The following is a 22,240-nucleotide window of genomic DNA, read 5'->3' as shown; positions in this document are numbered from 1 at the left end:
TGGTTTTAAAAACAAAAGTCAAAGGCAGAGACTCTGAAAAGATGGCGTCTGAATGGCTTACCCTGGTCAGGCTCGACGCAACCACTGTTAATATCATGTTCTTCTGACGGTGAGTTCTTCAAGGGAAGTCTTAACACTTTGCCTTGTGCACGATATTCTTCCAGCTCAGACTGGAGTTCATCTACTTGGTCTTGTAATAGCTGGAGTTTAAAAACCAATACAAGTCTTAGATGTGATGTCAAAAACACAAGTAACAAAAGAAAAAATAAATAAACTGTACATCATCAAAATTAAAAACTTTTGTGCTTCAAAGGATACCAACAAGAAAGTAAAAACACAACCCACAGAATGGGATAAAAGTTTTTGTAAATTATATATCTGATAAGGGACTTGATTGTAGAATATATAAAGAACTATTACAACTTAATAATAAAAAGGCAAATAACACATTTAAATATTCAGCAAAGGATCCAAAGACACATTTCTCCAAAGAAGATAAGCAAACGAAAAGATACTAAATGTTATTAGCCATCAGGGAAATGCAAATCAAACTCACAATGAGATACCACTTAATACCCAATAGGATGGCTAAAATAAAAAAGACATACATATATCCCCATATCCCCTCCTTCTTGAGCCTCCCTCTAGGTCATCACAAAGCATCGAGCTGATCTCCCTGTGCTATGCAACAGCTTCCCACTAGCCATCATTTTACATTTGGAAGTGTATATATGTGCATGCCACTCTCTCACTTCGGCCCAGCTTCCCCTCCCCCACGTGTCCTCAAGTCCGTTTTCTACATCTGTTTCTTTTTTCCTGCCCTGCCACTAGGTTCATCAGTGCCATTTTTTTAGATTCCATGTATGTGTGTTAGCATACAATATTTGTTTTTCTCTGTCTGACTTACTTCACTCTGTATGACAGACTCTAGGTCCATCCACCTCACTACAAATAACTCAGTTTCGTTTCTTTTTACAGCTGAGTAATATTCCATTGTATATATGCGCCACATCTTCTTTATCCATTCATCTGTCGATGGACACTTAGGTTGCTTCCATGTCCTGGCTATTGTAAATACAGCTGCAATAAACATTGTGGTACATGACTCTTTTTGAATTATGGTTTTCTCAGGGTATACGCCCAGTGGTGGGATTGCATATGTATACATATAGCTGATTCACTTTGTTTGTGGTACAGTAGAAACTAACACAATACTGTAAAGCAATTATACCCCAATAAAGAGATTTTTTTAAAAAAAGACATATAATAACAACTGTTGGCAAGGATGTGGAGAAATTGCAACTCTCACATTGGTGGGAATGTAAAATGGTGCAAACATCTTTGAAAAAATTTGGCACTTCCTCAGAAGGTTAAACATACAGTGATCATATGACCCATGAATTCCATTCCTAGGTACATACCCAAGAGAAATGAAAGCGTATGTCCACACAAAAACTTGCATACAGGACTTCCCTGGTGGCACAGTGGTTAAGAATTCACCTGCCAATGCAGGGGACACAGGTTCGACCCCTGGTCTGGGAAGATCCCACATGCCATGGAGCAACTAACCCCGTGCACAACTACTGAGCCTGTGCTCTAGAGCCCATGAGCCACAACTACTGAGCCCACATGCCACAACTACTGAAGCCCGTGCACCCTAGAGCCCTCACGCCGCAACTACTGAGCCCACGCACTGCAACTACTGAAGCCCGCATGCTCTAGGGCCTGTGTGCTGCAACTGCTGAGCCCGTGTGCTGCAGCCAGTGAAGCCCGTGTGCCTGGAGCCTGTGTTCCACAACAAAAGAAGCCACCGCAATGAGAAGCCCGCACACCGCAATGAAGAGTAGCCTCCACTCACCACAACTAGAGAAAGCCCGCGCAGCAACAAAGCAGCCAAAATAAATAAATAAATAAACCAGTGTGTACATGTCTATCCCAAACTCCCAGTCTATCCCTCCCTCCCACCCTCCCCTGCTGGTAACCATAAGTTTGTTCTCTAAGTCTGTGAGTCTGTTTCTGTTTAAAAAAAGCCAAAACCAAACCAAACTTGCACACAAGTGTTCACAGCAGCATTATTCACAATATTCAAGATAACCCAATGTCCATCAACTAATGAATGGTTACATAAAATGTGGTATAGCTATATAATGGAATATTATTCAGCAATGGAAAGAAATGAAGTACTGATACATGCTACAGTATGGATGAACCTTGAAAATGTATGCCAAATGAAGGAAGCCAGTCACAAAGGATGACACTGTATAATTCCATTTATAGGGAATGTAAAGAATAGGCAAAACCAAAGAGACAGCAAGTAGATTATTAGTTGTCTAGGGCTGGGGGTCATGGGAGAGATTACAGCTAGGTGGAGTGGTAGTTTTCTTTTGGGTGATGAAAATGTTCTAAAATTTATTATGGTAATGGTTGCACAATTCTGTGAATATACTAAACGAGACTGAATTATACACCTTAAATGGGTGAATTGTATGGTTATGAAAAACTGTTTAAAAAGTAAATAAGTGGACAAATTTGGGGAATTTTTGGAGGTAGAGCTGACAGATTTTACTGATGAAATAACTAAAAGCATAGAAGAAAACACCTCTACTTGATTAGAGTCAAGAGCCATAACTTATTTATAAGAGTGGCATAAATGTTTCATTTCTTTTCTCAAAGTGTGCATGTATATTCCCTGAGAAGGCAGGCTATGAGCAACCTCATAAGGAGGTGATTATTTTCTTCATTTTTGCCCAAGTACAATGTTCATCTAAAGCAGTTAGAACTCAGTTATGCCTACCTTGTTAAAATAAACAAGTGTCTGTGGCTTAAGGAAAAAAAACACCCCCAAATTCCTGAGCTTAGGAGAGTTACTTTTTTAAAAAATCAAAGATTCCTATTATTTATAAGGATGTTTTTGTGTCCTTTGGTAGGAATTTGTAATGACTTACTACTTAAAGACTTGAGTGGTTTCTGCTCCATTTGCATTTTGTAAATAAAATAAGGACTGTATTCAGGAAAAAAACCCACAGAACAAAAGCAAATTATATCAGCCTGCGCTGATCGCTCAGGAAAGACTAGTTTTGGAATAAGCACATCAACATGACCACATTTTCCTTCTCTTAGAATAAAACTTTATTTTCCTCTAATTACTGGCAATTTCCGACCCAGATAAAGCAGACAAATGCAGTTTGCATGATTCTCTCGTATTTCAGGATACTAAACAATAACATTAACAACTAGCACTTAGGTTAAGTGTTTTCTGTGTCTCAGGCTCTGTTCTAAGCACTTTACATATGTTTACTCATTGACTCTCCACAACAACCTTATCTGGTGGGTGTTCTTATTTTTTCTATCTCATAGGTGAGGAATTGAAACACTCGCAGATTAAGTGATGTGCTCATGATCACACAGCTAGTAAATGGTGAAGCAGTATTTGAACCCAGGCACTCCTCTGCTAAGTTTTCTTCAGTCACTCACCCTGCACTGCTGCCCATATTCATTTCTTATCTGTGTCAGCCTTTCTTCTTGCAAAAAGAATTCAGCACTGCTGGGATCAAGGTCACCAAACTAGAAAATGAAAAGGGCAAAGTTGTCATTTTTTCCAAGTGTCCTTCTTTGACTATAATGTACCAAAGGCCCAAGTTTCTGGTGTTCACCCAGTGTCTGGAGTACGAAAGGAATGTGACATTTAAGCAGAAACACCATCAATTAGATGATGGGGAGAAGATTCTAGAGTGATGTGTTCAGTCAAAGCAGAGATTGTTTCTCAGTGCCACGCCATGTTTCCCTCGTATAAATTAAATCCCTGCAAAAATGACAGCTTCCTTTAGTCACATAAATAATTCCATAATAGAAATTTTCTTGGTGGCATAGCTTCTGCTCTTTTGAGTGAACGACACTTTGGGGCTACATATCAGGAAATCAAATTTAAACAGACTTACCTTTTCTGCCAAAACATTTTCCAAATTTCGCTGAAGTTTGTTTGTCAGATTCTCATACTCTGCCAACTTCTCTGCATTTTCCAGAAGCTCATTTTCTAGACGACTGTTTTCCTGAAGAAATTTGGGGAAATTAAGTTGCCACAGATTAAGAAATAAACTGTTGTATCATTTTATAGCATGCATACATCTATGCTCTAGATTGAGAAAATGTGTTCATCTTGAAAGTTTCAGTACATTAGAGCAGAAAAAGTAAATATTAAAAAACTGATATCTTATAACCTCAAAGCATGACTCCTGGAGGCATACTTTTCTTGATCCTACAGAACCATGCTGCCCAACAGTGGCCACAAGCAGTCACAGGTAACTATTGAGCACTTGAAATGTGCTGTGAATATAAAATATTCAGCGGATATTGAAGAGCTAGAACAAAAACACAAAAAACTCAGTAATAATTTTTGTAGATGAATTACAAGTCAAAAAGATACTGTTTTGGAGATATTAGATTAAATAAAAATGATTTAAAATTAAATTCACCTGTTTCTTTTTACCTTTTAATGTGCCTTTTTGAAAGTTTGAAATTACATACATGGCTTGCATTGTATTTCTATTTGACAGCATTGCAGTAGAAAATTTAATGACGTGAAAAACATTCTCAATAAACTGTCAGATGAAAGACTGGTTGCAGAATACCTTGTTCATCTGACATACATACAGCTATACATACAGGTTTTTCATAATTTGTATTTTGAATTATTATAATAAAATATCAACCAAAGTCCACAAAAGTGGGGTTTTTCTGTATATAAAACACTTGTAAGATTTCCACCCACATTTGTCAAAAAAATAAAACCACATGGATATGCCATTTGACATATTTTCTATCCCAATGCTAAAGGATAATTGGAAGAACATTATTTTCAAAGTATATTTTGCCAAAAGAATATAGAGCCAATATATTTTAAATACATTCTTGTTCACACCCTCACAGAGTAACATGGAGTGAAAAACAATGTGCTTGAAGTGTTTTTAAAAAATACTACCTTCCCCCAAAATGCCAGTTCTACAACTCTAATCTTCCAAAGTGTGTCTAAATTTAGATGTTAAAACAATCAGGAGCAGGGCTTCCCTGGTAGCGCAGTGGTTTTGAGTCCGCCTGCCGATGCAGGGGACACGGGTTCGTGCCCCGGTCCGGGAAGATCCCACATGCCGCAAAGCGGCTGGGCCCATGAGCCATGGCCGCTGAGCCTGCGCGTCCGGGGCCTGTGCTCCGCAACAGGAGAGGCCACAACAGTGAGAGGCCCGCGTACCGCAAAAAAAAAAAAAAAAAAAAATCAGGAGCAATTTCTGTGTATCGGGCCTGTGTTGGTGCTCTGGAAACTGACAAATCAGCTTCTGTTGCTGACCACAGGGAACACACAATCGGGACCCGTGGCCGGGGAGGCATATATGAATACAATTATCTATGATGTGATAGAAAATATGCTATCTTCTGGCAAGAAAAAAAAAAAAAGTGTAATGGGAATGAAAAAGTAGTTTGGCCTGCAGTGTTGGAGAAAGCAGTGAAGGAGCCTAAAAGCTTACTGAGGAACTGAGACAGCTGATGGCAGGTGCAGCAGGGTTGAGGGCATGGCCCTGGGGGTTGCTGGCAGGATCTGAGGTTAGAAAGGCATGAGGACAAGCCCCCTTTCAGGGCCCTTCAGTGTTGCCATGTTGCACTTTTACAGAGGGAACAGCATGATTTTAAGTGTTCTTAAGTAAGGTAACTCCGGTGACAATATGGAGGTTGGATAGATGGAAAAAAGGATGCACATAGGTCAGCTGAGAAATCGTGATGAATTGTGAACCTATTCAGAGGCTGTGGAAATGGAGAGATGGGATAAATCTGAGAAGCATTTCAGAGCATCAACGGGACTCAGAGACTGATAATCGAGGATGACTGAGGACTCTAGCTTCTATGACTTTCAGCACAGGTGGTGATGTAGATTAGGGAGAAAATTCCAGAGAGGAAGCAGTTTGATGGTTAGGAAGTGAGAATTAGCTCAGTTTTTGATGTGTGGAGTTTCAGGAACCTTTTATAACTTCAACAGTAGTGAATATTCCATAGGTACTTATTACCTTCTAGATACTGTATATGTAGCAACTCATTTAATCTCCATATCAATGCTATGGGGTAGGTATTACGATGGTGCCTCTTTTGTGCATTAGGAAACAGGTTTGAGTAACTTGATCAAGGTTTCCTGTAAGTAGTGGTATCCAGATTGGAACCAGGCAGTCTTGAGGCCAGACCCCCCTACCCCGCCCACCCTTTATCTCTAGATAACACTGTACCATATTATCTGGTGTCAGAGTCCAATAAAGAGAAGGATCACTTCCTCTACTGAGGCACAGGGAAGGAGAGGAGGATGTATAAGGGAAAAGGTTCATTTGGAAGCAAAGAAACAAAGCTGATGGCCTCTGTGTGGCAGGAAATAAAGTCATCTGCTAAGAATGAGGAAGGGGGAGTGCAAGGAAGGAAGAGAGCATCAACCAGGAGCCAAACAGCCCTGAGGACCCAGTGCAGCTTCAGGGGGTAAGAACAAGATATGCTGTTGGCAAACAAGAAGCCCAGACACCCCTGAAATCTAGCTCCCAGTGGGAGCTCTACCATGTCCGGTCATGACGCAGCTGGGCAGACTTATGAGCCCCATGCAGACCTGTCCTCTTACAGAGCTGTGGTTTTCCATGTGTATTCCCAGCAGGGACACAGACTGTACAACCAATAGGATAATTACCTTTAAAGAGAGGGCAAGGCGGTCCCGGGTGTAATTCTCTTCTGTTTTTGCCTTTTCAATTTCCTGCTCAAGTTCCAAACGCTGCTTGCCCACCTGTTGTAGGATCTGTTCTCTCTCCTTTCGAAGCTCATTCTTTAAGGCTGCTATTCGTTCCTTGTACTCTTCATCCAGTTTCCTGTGAGGAGGAAAGACTGACAAGCTGCCATCAAATCCCTCAGAGGTCCCTATGTGGATCCACCAAAAATGGAAACACAGAGTCACAGAGATGGGAAGCTCCTTGAGAAAGTGTCTAGTGAATCCTGCTTTCCTTGAGGCTTGGCCACACCTAAGTCACTCCGGCCAGGTGTGGCCAAGCGGGCAGGCAGGCTGAGCCCCACTGCCCTGGGCCAGGGTGGTGGGAAAGGAGGGTCCTGGCCCAGCCAGTCGTACCTGAGGTTGTACTCATTCCGCCGCTCTATGGCTGCGTGGTGATCGTCCACCTCTGAGGCCATTAGAGACTTGAGCTTCTCAGCTTTTTCCAGATCTGACCGTAGCTTCTCTTTTTCTCTGACCACTTGATCAACTTGCTCCCTAGAATCAGAAAGAAACCAAGTATGAGGGAAACTGTTTCTAAGCAACAAATAGACCCCAAAAAGCTCTCATGTGGCTTGCTTCAATACAAAAACAAAACCAAGACAACCAAAACCCTTCAAAAGCACACAGACAGTCCACAGCCCTCTTCAAAAGACTACATGCAAATCTAAGCTCTACCTCATTTTCACAGAAGTGAGATGATAGGCGATTAGCCACATCTGTGTACAGGATGGAAGAATGTATGCCACAGGCATCTGAATGACTTGCTCAACAAGTAGGAAAGGGAATAGAGCAGGTGAACCTTCTGCTTAACTCACAGCAAATGCCGGATCTCAGCCTTAAAGCTGGCCAGAGCCGCCTGGTGAATGCTGTTCTTGGTAACCAAAAGTTCATTTTCAAGAGCCAGCGTCAGTTCTGTCAAATTAACATTTCCATCAAGGCTGAAATCCAAGGCCTAGAAATCAGAACAAGTTCAAGACAATCACAAGTTCTATCCTGTGAAAGCAGAAAATGTGAAGGTTATACAAACTCACAGAACTGAATTTATAGTCTACAGGTTGGAAGCTTACATTTCTTTAGGGATTGCTTAGGAACAATATTCAATCCACAGCATAACTAAGCTCTCTCTAAGAAAAACATAATGTGATTATTTGCATGTTTTAAAAAAATGCTATCTGGCACTGTAAATAAACACAACGGTAAAACTCTAATCTTTACCAACCAGAGATCAGCTAAGAAATTTCTTATCAATAATTTAGGGGTTAAAAACATGGAAAGAAGTTATCAATAATCCTGGCTGAAGTGGGTAGGAAAAGTTACCTCTTACGTCTGAGATCTTGTGAACAGAAGAATCATTAAGGAGAAATCGAACCAAATCACAGTTTCAAAAAAATGGAATTTTTCAACCCTGCCCCAATTCGTCATTTTTCTCTCATTTTAGCTGCCACACCTTCAGGATCTCTTGGCTGTTCTCAATGCCCTCTTCATGCCAGGTGTCAAGTATTCTCTCCACTGATGCATAGCCCATCCCATCATCCAGGCAGGAGAAGACCCGAAAGCCAATGGTACTTGTCATTGCAGACGGCGTTGTGGTCCGTCGTCCACTCTCATCGAAAGACTGGAAGAAGAAAGAGACTTGAGCAAGCTCAGGCATTGCAACATGGTGTTGGTCAAGACCAAAACTGGTCAGTCCTGACCACAAGAAGCAGAAGGCATGTCTCTCTAATTTATACTGATAGGATAAAAAGTCACGCAGCCCCTTTGATCTCCCTTTCCTAAGTCAGCCTAGAATGCAAAGCTTATCAACAGTTGACCTGGCCAGGAGTTTGTTCATACAGATGAAGTGTGTCTCTACTTAACACCAGGTTTCTTCTGACCTACAGCTAACAGAAGGGGCATAATTAGTGGTCTTCCTACTGTAATTTATGGTCATTTCTCAAACCCAACTTTTCCTTCCCCAGTGGTTCAGTCTTTCTTTACTACTCTTCTTTTGCCTCTCTTTCTCCTCAGTATTTTTCTTCAGACAGCAGATTAATTCATTAGAAATTATTCAAATGGATTTTAACTTCTACTCACAAAGAAACCACTTCCTATTTATTTCTTACCTGCATGGAGAGGTGCCTTTTCAATTGTCTGTATGGGGTAGATGCTGATGGGGTAAGGGATTTTCCATTTTTGAACAAGCCGTAGAAAAAATCTTCTACACTCATCGTACCATCAGGATCAAGATTATGGAAGACTTCTTCAAGCATCTAGAAAAGGGTAACCATATATTTTAACTATTTCACTCAAAAAACCCCACAAGGCCCAAAGTACACTTCCAGCCAACAGAAATTGGCACCACCCTTGACCCCAGGACTCCAGAAATACAACATGTCCCTTTATTCTCACTTGACTGAGTCTTTTTTCCTTTCTAGTAATATGTCCTTCCCCCTCACATAAACTAAATAAAATTCATTTTCAACATCTTCATAATTTTATGCAATTTAGCATTTAACTGTTTTCTCTTTTGCTCATACTGTTAGAATGGGTAATCTTTAATGTTACTACACGTTATTCTGGCAAATTAAAGAATTACTTAAAAACATAAAGATATAGCTTCCTAGTGTCGTAACAACAGAAAATAGTGAGACATTCATTAAGCCATTATATTATGGTGACTCCACATGATATTTTGCTTATATTGAATTTTGGAAATTGGTACGTCAGCACGGCAGAATTGGGTCTGGGACAGATGGCAATGATCTAATAGTTTGGGTCTGAAACCCATGACTTGGGATTTAGAACATTACTTAAAACAGCACTGCGTGTTTGGGGTCTTTATTTCTTTTAATGCTTTAGCACAGGAGAAATGAGGACTGGATAGGAAGGATTTCATGTGTATGCAACAGAAGGGTTCCTCCAAGAGATGTAAAGAGAAGCGAATTTTGCCTGACTACTTTGCACCCTGTGACAGGAATCAAGTAGTCCTCATCACATACAGTCCCTTCTAGAGGCTTGCCTAGGAGATGGTTTGTTCCCTAGCTCAACAGAGGAATGGAAAAAGGAATAAGCAGCATGAATCATGGATACCGCAAAACAGGGAGGGAAGGCAAAGACCTCCACCCTCACAGTCAGCTTCCTCTTTATTTGGGGGGCTAAAATTTTTCTCTAGGACATGCCCCCAGTGTACAAAACAGAAATCACCTGAGGATCCTGTTAAAATGCAGACTCTGATATAGTTAAATCTGGGGGTAGGGCCTAAGATTCTGCATTTCTAACAAGGTGATGCCCAGTTTGCTGAGTAGCAAGGAACAGAACAGGCAACAAACTTACTTTGTTGCATTTGAGCCTACACCTGGTTCCATTCTAACAAAGGCCTCTTTGTAACAAATCCTTAATTTTTATCCTTAATTTTTATCCTTAATCCTTAATATTCATTTCTTAAGTCTGGACTATTGCTAGGACTCCTGTCATCTCATAATTGTTGATTTTTATCCTTCATCTAAGTGCCTGAGGCATTTCTTTTATCCAATGCTTTTTTCTCCAGTTCATACCCAATAGGAAACATCTGTCTCTATTCTTGTTTTTATACCACTTCCTCTGGAGAGGACTCTGAAACAAGAAAATCATTCTAAAGAGTGGAAATCTTTGGAAGAAGCAACAGTTCCTAATAGAGAAGCATATGATGAAACAGATGGAAAGGTATTTGGGGCAAAATTCTGAGGTTGCCAAGCTCCCTTAGCTTCTCCGTCTCGTTCTCATCAACCAAAAGAACACTTTCTTAGAGGACTAGGCTTTCAGGACTGTCAAACCAGAAGTCACAGTAAAATCCAAGTGTGCTGACTGAAGTGAATCAGCATATTCTGGCTCTAACCTTAGCTCCACAGGGGTTGGCCCTGTGACCTTGGCCAAATCAACGCACAGCTTCCTGAGTGCCTAAACACCCATCACCTACCTGATCCATTTGAAGTGGTGGATTAAGTAAATCCTACCAGTTATTGTACTGGGGGAGTGGACAAGTAGTGAATACAGGGATGTGGATTCAGAAGAGGGTGGATGGGCAGGGCTGGGCAACTAGGGCACCCCCTGCAGTCTGTGCAGGAGCTGAATCTAGAACCCTGAGGACATTCTTACTCCCCATCACCAGCCAGGTCTTTGGATGGTTGATTTCCCAATGTGAAAGTTGGGAAATAATGCACTAGAATAGGGATCACAAATGCCCTGAGGGGCCAGGAAGGTGATGTAAATAAATGAGGCAGGATGGTCTTGAGACATAGGAAGTAGTGCCTTTTAAACCAGCGAACGGAACACGAGTGCATGCCCTGTCCAAAGGGGCTAGCTGCTTCTCACTGCCAGCAAAATGGAGCCAAATCTTCTGATTTTTAAAAAATCTCCTGATTTTAAAAAGTATAGCAAAAAGTTCAACTTTTAAACATTGGGTAGGCGACGTAGCCCTTGGGTCATATTTGGCAGCTAGGGTGACAATTTGCCATCCCTGCCCTACAGTCATCCTTGCTTCTGGAAAGCAGGGCACTAGTTTTAGCCTAAGACAGTGAACGTAGTTTCCCTTCATGATGATGGCAACAGGCAGCCGTGATCTCTTTCTTTATCTCTAAAATGAGGGGTGACTAAATCTAAAATTGCTTTCAGTTGTAAAATTCTAGGATTCCAAGTTGTATGCTGATGAGATCATCTTGAACTTTCAGCTCCGCTGTGGTCTAGAGCTAGTAATACAAAGTACTATAGTGTTTCATGATTTTGGTGGGGAGGAAAAACACTAAAAGCTACATTCAATTAGCAATCCTTTACTCATCCTCACATCAGAAGAAAATAAATGTGCTGCTTCATTTCCTGAGTTCTGGAATCTCCACCACAGAAGAAAATGCAACTCCCCACAAACGGCTAAGTTTATTCCAAGATTTGTTCTTAGATAAATAATCCAAGTTTGTGAAATATTTCTTGGCAGAACAACCCAAGGTTCTGCATACTGCGCTGGTTTGTAATTTAGGAGGATGAATTTAATTTTATGACTCAACAGCCATCACTGAAAAATAAGTGACGACTGAGCCATTAAAATGTAGTCAGAGGGTGTGCAATGGTCACATACACAAGGGAGAAGGGGGGGAAAGAACTTTTCTGCAGGCTACACTACTTGGAAGCTTTTGATAATAAACCTCTTTCTGGTTTAGGAAAATAATACCACTTATCCTCTGAGCAAGCAGATAACATGGTTTCAAATATCACTATAATAAAAGTTTCCCAAAGCTACAACTGTAGCCCTAACCTCTAAGTCCCTCCAGTCCTTATTTTCAGCTCTTTGAAAGACATATCTTGGAATTAATTACATTCTTATGTTTCATGGCTGTTCACGCACCCAGTCCTGCCACCCCTCTTAATTTTTTACTGAGCAAGAGTCTTTCGGGGGCTCCTTCAGGACTCTTCTGTTGTACATTTTCAAAACCACCAACCTACCCTTTTCCCTTTCCTCATGACCAGATTATTGTGATGGCTCCTGGCTGGTCTCCTAATCTAAGGCTCTCTTTACACCACTATACCCCATAAAAGAAGTTCAGACCACCCTCAGCAAGTAAGTTTTTCCTATGTATTATTACTTAATCTGCTTAAGAACCCAGGGGTGATATTGAGATCTCCTCTCCAAAAAACTAAACTTATCAGCCTGGCCTTCAAAATATGCCCCCAACTCAAATCTCCTGAGCTCCCCTCTTCGTCCTTCCTCTACCCCTTTCCCACATTTTGCTCTACAAATGCCACATCTACAAATAGATTGACATCATGCCACACTGAACTGGTGTCTGATAGTAATGTGGGGTAATGTGCTTAGCACAGTGAGGGGCACAGAGTACGGGTTCAGTAAGTGTCAGCTATTGTCAGTTTTTCTTTTCCACAATACAACATGAGGTCCTCAGAGACAGGATCTTCATGGCTGACTTCCCAGGAAAAAAAGAGAATGGAGTCTCTGTAACATGCTGCAGGAAACCAAAATATGGCTATTCCTAGCCTGTGGCCAGTTTAGCTTTTATCATGATTACTATTCCTGAATAAAAATCTGATGCAAGGCTTACCTCTCCATCAACATTCTGCAAACCATACTGCTCACAGATGGAGATGAGCTTCTTTCGGTTTAGGTGACCATCACGGGTGATCCCCAAATCTTCACAAACCTCCTGCAGTTTCTCTTCTATCCAGTCTCGGGGAGGGGAAGGCCCACTTTGTGAGGCATTCAAATCATCTGGGTTCCAAAATCTTAACTGGCCTAAAATAAAAGCATACAGTGTGTTGTCCCTAAAGGAACTGAGAGCCTATTCTCAAAGAAAAATGTGCTTTTTGAAAATATATGCTATAAGAAAGAGACTACAGATGTTGATGTGATGTTGAGTTGATTTGATCCTGAAGTTCAGATGAAGTGGAACCATTGGTTCTTAGGCTGCAGCTAGGGCCAACAGACACTTTTTTGTTCATTGGCAGTCATACTATGTAAGAAATACCATCTCCTGTGCAATAATGCCAAAGTTCTAGGCTTATTTTATTCCAAAGGAAAATATGCACAGGCTTAGGCTTTGGTGTGATCGGAAGAGAAGGCTGGTTGAGAGCCATTCTAAGGAGCTTTATATGCCCTACCTCAGCTATAGCTACCAGACTTTATTATCTCCACTTTCTTTCTAGTCTAAGCTCTGCTTTTACTGAGAAGGAAATAATTTCATGATAAATATCATAAGATGATTATAAAAGGCAAGATTAGCCTGTTTCCAAATCTTTACACATAACGAATATTCTGACCTATAAGCAATCCAACTTGAAAGAATAAATGTTTGCCAGGGCAAGTTATTAATTATTGGTATATTAAGGATAAGTTCTATTTGAAGATTTAAGGATCAAACTACTTATTTAAAAATAAAAATTTATTTATCCTCTATTAAAAGTTCTCACTTCTAGTTAAAATTTACTTCCATATTAGAGATTCTGTAAAGTCATTACTTAAACATGAGCTAATTACTGACAAGATTGTGTGTGCCTGGAAGAACCTTAGAGAGTTGAGAAGAGCATTTAGTGCTACCACTATTTATCAAAGACATTAAGCCCATCACCGCTGTGTCTTTACAGGTTGGAGACCTAGAGAACATGTAATTACACTTAAGTACAGTTAATCCAGGGTAGGCTGTGAAGTGAGCTGAGGTTCCGTCAGCTGAACCATAGTGCCATCTGCTGGCCAGAAGATCAATGTGTTTTGATCCATCTTAAATACATCTGAAACTTGTCAAGGGATACATTTTTTTAAAATATAAATTTATTTATTTATTTTGGCTGAGTTGGGTCTTCGTTGCTGCGCGCAGGCTTTCTCTAGTTGCGGCGAGCGGGGTCTACTCTTGGTTGTGGTGCGCAGGTTTCTCACTGCAGTGGCTTCTCTTGTTGCGGAGCACGGGCTCTAGAGCGCAAGCTCAGTAGTCGTGGCGCACGGGCTTAGTTGCTCCGTGGCATGTGGGATCTTCCCGGACCAGGGCTCGAACCCGTGTCCCCTGCACTGGCAGGCGGATTCTTAACCACTGCGCCACCAGGGAAGCCCTGTCAAGGGATACATTTTAATAGGTAACTATTTAGTTTTGGATTGTTCATAGATTAATGTGAAAGTCTATGTAAGAGAGTAATTAACCCATAAGTGAAATTCTACCTTACTTGTCACATCTTGCGTGATGCTAAATGCAAGGATTTAAAACTATGAGCTATCAACTGGGAATGAATTTTTTGTTGCTGTGTTGTTCTTCAGGTTATTTCTTAGTTGGCCTCCAGCAGGCAAGGCTGTTAGTAAGAAGGCAAGGGATGCAGGAAGGGGGTGTGGAGAGTGCCCTGTGAATGGCAGCCCCTCCTTCCCAGGCAGGCCCCACACACACTCAATTCCTACCTTCTGCTTCATACTCCTCACTGCGCTGCGTCTTCCAGTTCTAGAGGAAGCAAGAGAAGATTAGTGTGTTTTAGAACTAATTCTGTTCTTCCAAGACCCGATCACTCTCTGGCTCTGAAATCATCATCTGAGTGAGTCACATGATTCGGGCCCCTTCAGTGCATTCATCCAGGTCGGCTCTCCTCAGTCAACAAGCCAATTAACAGGAGACTCCTAAGAAACACGCCACAGCCTTCTGCGGCATCGCACCAAGGATTTGCCTCTCACACTTGTGAGGTGACATCACTTACTCAACAGCAAAACCTATCACAACCAATAAAATCAGGTTGAAGCAAATATTCAGAATCCATCAACTAACAGGAGTTTGTATGCATGCATTTATGAATTTGTTCTTCAATAAATGTTTAATGGGTGTGAGGTATTATGCTACATGTTTGGAATACAACTATGAACAGGACAAGCATATTTCTTATCTCAAGAAGTTTATATGCTGACAAAGACATGCAGACAAGAAAACAGAGAGTACAATATTGTAGTGTAATAAGTGCTATCATGGGGGAGTTCAAGAAGGATGTGTCCTTCAGCCTTGTGAGTTCAGGGTAGACTTCCTGCAAGAAGCAAGGTCTAACTGAGACCTGAGAGATAAGCTGGAGACGGCCAGGTGGAAAGAAAGGAGCAGTTACTATTTGCCGACGTGTGGAGACCAGGATGAGTGAGACTGGTGTGTTTCTAGCACAGTGAGGAGACAGAGATGCAACCCAAAGCAGGTAGGCTAGAAAGCTCAAGTTAAATAAAATGTACATTAGCAGTAAATTACTACATTAAAAGCAGTGAAATTGATCTGAACTAGATCATTTTGTCCCCTTATCGTGCTGTGTTACTTCTGGGTCTTTTCCAAGACACAGCGTACACAGTTGTAGTTTGTGTACTGCACAAAAGCACCCAGCCCAGGGCACAGGTCAGAACCAAACTCTAGCCCATGCTCCACAGGCAAGCATGCACAGATCTGCTTCCAACCATGGGCAACGAGTAGGTCCACAGTGGTCTCCGGCCTCATCAGTAAGCTTCCTAATCAGTCCTGTTGGTAGGTTCTACAACCATCTCAGGCAGGAAACTCTGTTGAGAAAAGGTGTATCCTCCTTTTAAAACCTGCTGCTGTCCCAGCAAAGATCCAACTTTATGAATGAAGCTGCCTTTGAGAACAAATAACCAGCCTCCTCTCCATGGTGGCTGGACTGTACAAGGTGAGCTGATTTCTTAGATCCTGTAATGAACTGAACAGGAAAATAAGCCTAATTAACTCCCATCTCCAGAGCCTAGATTCCTCATGGCAGACAGTGTGCAACCTAAAATTCTTAGGTTAAATATTTCAGTAGCGGGCCTCCCTGGTGGCGCAGTGGTTGAGAGTCCGCCTGCCGATGCAGAGGACGCGGGTTCGTGCCCCGATCCCGGAGGATCCCACATGCCGCGGAGCGGCTGGGCCCGCGAGCCATGGCCGCGGGGCCTGTGTGTCCGGGGCCTGTGCTCCGCAGCGGGAGAGGCCACAGCAGTGAGAGGCCCGCGTACAGCAAAAAAAAAAAAAAAAAAAATATTTCAGTAGCTTGTTCAAGTTGATATGAGTTGAAGTTCTTTCAGGCAACCTAGGCACATCTATTTTGTTGCTCTCCTCTTAACTGAAGGACAACTATCTACCAGGATTTCACAGTTCCGTATTTCACTCAGAAAGATACTGAAGACAGCACCAATTCAAAGAGTTCGCCAAAATTTGCCACACTGAGCTGAAACCCCAAACTGACAGCACTGAGATAAATTATTCTTGCCACAGAGAGACATTAAAAAGGCTATAATTCAAAATATATAATCCTACTACAACTCATTCAGAGTACAACTGAAAGTCACTAATATACATGGTATATCTATGGAAGGTGATTTGGGGCACAGTGTGATTTTTTACTTGTTTGTGATTACAATTTTATCAGGCTACATTTCCACATAAAGAAATATCTCAACCCTGATGGATGGATATGAGGTGTGAGGGTGGGGAGGGAGCAATGGAGGAAACAGCACTCTAGATTTTCTTACTATTGTTTCTGGGCAGAATTCAATTGTTTTTACTTTTTTTATTTTTATTTTTTAACATCTTTATTGGAGTATAATTGCTTTACAATGGTGTGTTAGTTTCTGCTGTATAACAAAGTGAATCAGCTATATGTATACATATATCCCCATATATCTTCCCACTTCCGTCTCCCTCCCATCCTCCCTGTCCCACCCCTCTAGGTGGTCACAAAGCACAGAGCTGATCTCCCTGTGCTGTGCAGCTGCTTCCCACTAGCTATCTGTTTTACTTTTGGAAGTGTATATATATCAATGCTACTCTCTCACTTCGTCCCAGCTTACCTTTCCCCCTCCCCGTGTCCTCAACTCCATTCTCTACATCTGCATCTTTATTCCTGTCCTGCCCCTAGGTGCTTCAGAACCATTTATTTTTTAGATTCCATATATACGTGTTAGCATACAGTATTTGTTTTTCTCTTTCTGACTCACTTCACTCTGTATGAAAAACTCTAGGTCCTTCCGCCTCACTACAAATAACTCAATTTCATTTCTTTTTATGGCTGAGTAATATTCCATCGTATATATGTGCCACATCTTCTTTATCCATTCATCTGTCGATGGACACTTAGGTTGCTTCCATATCCTGGCTATTGTAAATAGAGCTGCAATGAACATTGTGGTACATGAGTTTTTTGAATTATGGTTTTCTCAGGGTATATGCCCAGTAGTGGGATTGCTGGGTCATATGGTAGTTCTATTTTTAGTTTCTTAAGGAACCTCCATACTGTTCTCCATAGTGGCTGTACCAATTTACATTCCCACCAACAGTGCAAGAGGGTTCCCTTTTCTCCACACCCTCTCCAGCATTTACTGTTTGTAGATTTTTTGATGATGGCCATTATGAACGGTGTGAGGTGATATCTCATTGTAGTTTTGATTTGCATTTCTCTAATGATTACTGACGTTGAGCATCCTTTCATGTCTTTGTTGGCAATCTGTACATCTTCTTTGGAGAAATATCTATTTAGGGCTTCTGCCCATTTTCGGATTAGGCTGTTTGTTTTTTTGATATTGAGCTGCATGAGCTGCTTGTATATTTGGGAGATTAATCCTTTGTCAGTTGCTTCACTTGCAAATATTTTCTCCCGTTCTGAGGACTGTCTTTTCATCTTGGTTATGGTTTCCTTTGCTGTGCAAAAGCTTTGAAGTTTCATTAGGTCCCATTTGTTTATTTTTGGTTTTATCTCCATTTCTCTAGGAGGATCTTGCTGTGATTTATATCAAAGAATGTTCTACCTATGTTTTTATTTAAGAGTTTGATAGTGTTTGGCCTTACATTTAGGTCTTTAATCCATTTTGAGTTTATTTTTTGTGTATAGTGTCAGGGAGTGTTCTAATTTCATTCTTTTACATGTAGCTGTCCAGTTTTCCCAGCACCACTTATTGAAGAGGCTGTCTTTTCTCCATTGTATATTCTTGCCTCCTTTATCAAAGATAAGGCGACCATACGTGTGTGGGTTTATCTCTGGGATTTCTATCCTGTTCCACTGATCTATATTTCTGTGGGGTTTTTGCCAGTACCATACTGTCTTGATTATTGTAGCTTTGTAGTATAGTCTGAAGTCAGGGAGCCTGACTTCTCCAGCTCTGTTTTTCTTTTTTAAGATTGCTTTGGCTAGGGCCTCCCTGGTGGCATAGTGGTTGAGAGTCCGCCTGCCAATGCAGGGGACACGGGTTCGGGCCCCGGTCCGGGAAGATCCCACATGCCGCAGAGCGGCTGGGCCCGTGAGCCATGGCCGCTGAGCCTGCGCATCCGGAACCTGTGCTCCGCAACGGGAGAAGCCACAGTAGTGAGAGGCCCGTGTACCGCAAAAAAAAAAAAAAAAAAAAAAAAAAAAGATTGCTTTGGCTATTCGGGGTCTTTTGTGTTTCCATACAAATTGTGCAATTTTTTGTTCTAGTTCTGTGAAAAATGCCATTGGTAGTTTGATAGGGATTGCACTGAACCTGTAGATTACTTTGGGTAGTATAGTCATTTTCACAATGTTGATTCTTCCAATCCAAGAACATGGTATATCTCTTCAACTGTTTGTATCATCTTTAATTTCTTTCATCAGTGTCTTATAGTTTTGTGCATACAGGTCTTTTATCTCCTTAGATAGGTTTATTCCTAGGTATTTTATTCTGTTTGTTGCAATGGTAAATGGGAGTGTTTCCTTAATTTCTCTTTCAGATTTTTCATCACTAGTGTATAGGAATGCCAGAGATTTCTGTGCATTAATTTTGTGTCCTGCAACTCTCCCAGACTCATTGATTAGCTCTAGTAGTTTTCTGGTAGCATCTTTAGGATTCTCTATGTAGAGTACCATGTCATCTGCAAACAGTGACAGCTTTACTTCTTCTTTTCCAATTTGGATTCCTTTTATTTCCTTTTCTTCTCTGATTGCTGTGGCTAAAACTTCCAAAACTATGTTGAGTAACAGTGCTGAGAGTGGGCAACCTTGTCTTGTTCCTGATCTTAGAGGAAATGGTTTCAGTTTTTCACCATTGAGGACGATGCTGGCTGTGGGTTTGTCATATATGGCCTTTATTATGTTGAGGAAAGATCCCTCTATGCCTACTTTCTGCAGGGTTTTTATCATAAATGGGTGTTGAATTTTCTCGAAAGCTTTCTCTGCATCTATTGAGATAATCATATGGTTTTTCTCCTTCAACTTGTTAATATGGTGTATCACATTGATAGATTTGCATATATTGAAGAATCCTTGCATTCCTGGGACAAACCCCACTTGATCATAGTGTATGATCCTTTTAATGTGCTGTTGGATTCTGTTTGCTAGTATTTTGTTGACGATTTTTGCATCTATGTTCATCAGTGATATTGTTTTTTTTTTTTTTTGCGGTACATGGGCCTCTCACTGTTGTGGCCTCTCCCATTGCGGAGCTCAGGCTCTGGACGCGCAGGCTCAGCGGCCATAGCTCACAGGCCCAGCCGCTCTGCGGCATGTGGGATCTTCCCAGACCGGGGCACGAACCCGCGTCCCCTGCATCGGCAGGCGGACTCTCAACCACTGTGCCACCAGGGAAGCCCACATCAGTGATATTGGCCTGTAGTTTTCTCTCTTTGTGACATCCTTGTCTGGTTTTGGTATCAGGGTGATGGTGGCCTCGTAGAATGAGTTTGGGAGTGTTCCTCCCTCTGCTATATTTTGGAAGAGTTTGAGAAGGACAGGTTTTAGCTCTTCTCTAAATGTTTGATAGAATTCGCCTGTGAAGCCATCTGGTCCTGGGCTTTTGTTTGTTGGAAGATTTTTTATCACAGTTTCAATTTCAGCACTTGTGATTGGTCTGTTTATATTTTCTATTTCTTCCTGGTTCAGTCTCGGAAGCTTGTGCTTTTCTAAGAATTTGTCCATTTCTTCCAGGTTCTCCATTTTATTGGCATACAGTTGCTTGTAGTAATCTCTCATGATCCTTTGTATTTCTGCAGTGTCAGGTGTTACTTCTACTTTTTCATTTCTAATTCTATTGGTTTGAGTCTTCACCCTTTTTTTCTTTATGAGTCTGGCTAATGGTTTATCAATTTTGTTTATCTTCTTAAAGAACTAGCTTTTAGTTTTATTGATCTTTGCTATTGTTCTTTCATTTCTTTTTCATTTATTTCTGATCTGATCTTTATGATTTCTTTCCTTCTGCTAACTCTGGGTTTTCTTTTGTTCTTTCTCTAATTGCTTTAGGTTTAAAGTTAGGTTGTTTATTTGAGACGTTTCTTGTTTCTTGAGGTAGGATTGTATTGCTAAAAACTTCCCTCTTAGAACTGTTTTTGCTGCATCCCATAGGTTTTGGATCGTCGTGTCTCCATTGTCATTTGTTTCTAGGCATTTTTTTTTTTTTTTTTTTTTTTTTTGCTGTACGCGGGCCTCTCACTGCTGTGGCCTCTCCCGTTGCGGAGCACAGGCTCCGGACACACAGGCTCCGCAGCCATGGCTCGCGGGCCCAGCCGCTCCGCGGCATGTGGGATCTTCCGGGATCGGGGCACGAACCCGTGTCCCCTGCATCGGCAGGCGGACTCTCAACCACTGCGCCACCAGGGAAGCCCTCTAGGCATTTTTTGATTTCCTCTTTGATTTCTTCAGTGATCACTTGGTTATTAAGTAGTGTATTGTTTAGCCTCCATGTGTTTGTATTTTTTACAGTTTTTTTCCCATAATTGATATCTAGTCTCATAGCGTTGTGGTTGGAAAAGATACTTCATACGATTTCAATTTTCTTAAATTTACCAAGGCTTGATTTGTGACCCAAGATATGGTCTATCCTGAAGAATGTTCCATGAACACTTGAGAAGAAAGTGTATTCTGTTGTTTTTGGATGGAATGTCCTAAAAATATCAATTAAGTCCATCTCGTTTAATGTGTCATTTAAACCTTGTGTTTCCTTATTTATTTTCATTTTGGATGATCTGTCCATTGGTGAAAGTGGGGTGTTAAAGTCCCCTACTATGATTGTGTTACTGTCAATTTCCCCTTTTATGGCTGTTAGCATTTGCCTTATAAATTGCGGTGCTCCTATGTTGGGTACATAAATATTTACAATTGTTATATCTTCTTCTTGCATTGATTCCTTGGTCATTATGTAGTGTCCTTCTTTGTCTCCTGTAATAGTCTTTGTTTTAAAGTCTATTTTGTCTGAAATGAGAATTGCTACTCCAGCTTTCCCTTGATTTCCATTTGCATGGGATATCTTTTTCCATCCCCTCACTGTCAGTCTGTATGTGTCCCTAGGTCTGAAGTGGGTTTCTTGTAGACAGCATATATACGGGTCTTGTTTTTGTATCCATTCAGCCAATCTATGTCTTTTGGTTGGAGCATTTACCCATTTACATTCAAGGTAGTTATTGATATGTATGTTCCTATTACCATTTTCTTAATTGTTTTGGGTTTGTTATTGTAGGTCTTTTCCTTCTCTTGTGTTTCCTGCCTAGAGAAGTTCCTTTAGCATTTGTTCTAAAGCTCGTTTCATGGTGCTGAGTTCTCTTAGCTTTTGCTTGTCTGTAAAGGTTTTAATTTCTCCGTCGAATCTGAATGAGATTCTTGCTGGGTAGAGTAATCTTGGTTGTAGATTTTTCCCTTTCATCACTTTAAATATGTCCTGCTACTCCTTTCTGGCTTGCAGAGTTTCTACTGAAAGATCAGCTGTTAACCTTATGAGGATTCCCTTGTATGTTATTTGTTGCTTTTCCTTTGCTGCTTTTAATATTTTTCCTTTGTATTTAATTCTTGATAGTTTGATTAATATGTGTCTTGGCCTGTTTATCCTTGGATTTATCCTGTATGGGAGTCTCTGTGCTTCCTGGACTTGATTGGCTATTTCCTTTCCCATATTAGGGAAGTTTTCAACTATAATCTCTTCAAATATTTTCTCAGTCCCTTTTCTTTTCTCTTCTTCTTCTGGAACCCCTATAATTCGAATGTTGGTGTGTTTAAGGTTGTCCCAGAGGTCTC

General features: G+C 41.1%; 1 protein-coding gene across 13 annotated transcripts in view; it reads right to left on the bottom strand.

The window, feature by feature from the left end:
• Positions 1-22,240, bottom strand: part of NIN (ninein) — a 107,522-nt gene that overhangs the window by 39,951 nt on the left and 45,331 nt on the right. For all 13 annotated transcript variants that reach the window (XR_009531731.1, XM_060096236.1, XM_060096238.1 and 10 more), the window contains 10 exons: positions 14,682-14,721; positions 12,847-13,037; positions 8,887-9,033; positions 8,232-8,399; positions 7,600-7,736; positions 7,139-7,279; positions 6,710-6,884; positions 3,939-4,049; positions 3,475-3,564; positions 62-200 (listed from right to left, as the gene is read on the bottom strand). Coding sequence is in view for 12 of the 13 variants with exons in the window: in XM_060096236.1 (XP_059952219.1) it covers positions 62-200; positions 3,475-3,564; positions 3,939-4,049; positions 6,710-6,884; positions 7,139-7,279; positions 7,600-7,736; positions 8,232-8,399; positions 8,887-9,033; positions 12,847-13,037; positions 14,682-14,721 (1,339 nt within the window). In the remaining variant the exon portion in view is untranslated. The remainder of the gene's footprint in view (positions 1-61; positions 201-3,474; positions 3,565-3,938; positions 4,050-6,709; positions 6,885-7,138; positions 7,280-7,599; positions 7,737-8,231; positions 8,400-8,886; positions 9,034-12,846; positions 13,038-14,681; positions 14,722-22,240) is intronic.

This window comes from Mesoplodon densirostris, chromosome 4 (assembly GCF_025265405.1).
Source record: "Mesoplodon densirostris isolate mMesDen1 chromosome 4, mMesDen1 primary haplotype, whole genome shotgun sequence".
NCBI classification, from domain to species: Eukaryota; Metazoa; Chordata; class Mammalia; order Artiodactyla; family Ziphiidae; genus Mesoplodon; species Mesoplodon densirostris.
This window is presented reverse-complemented; position numbering and strand designations above follow the sequence as displayed.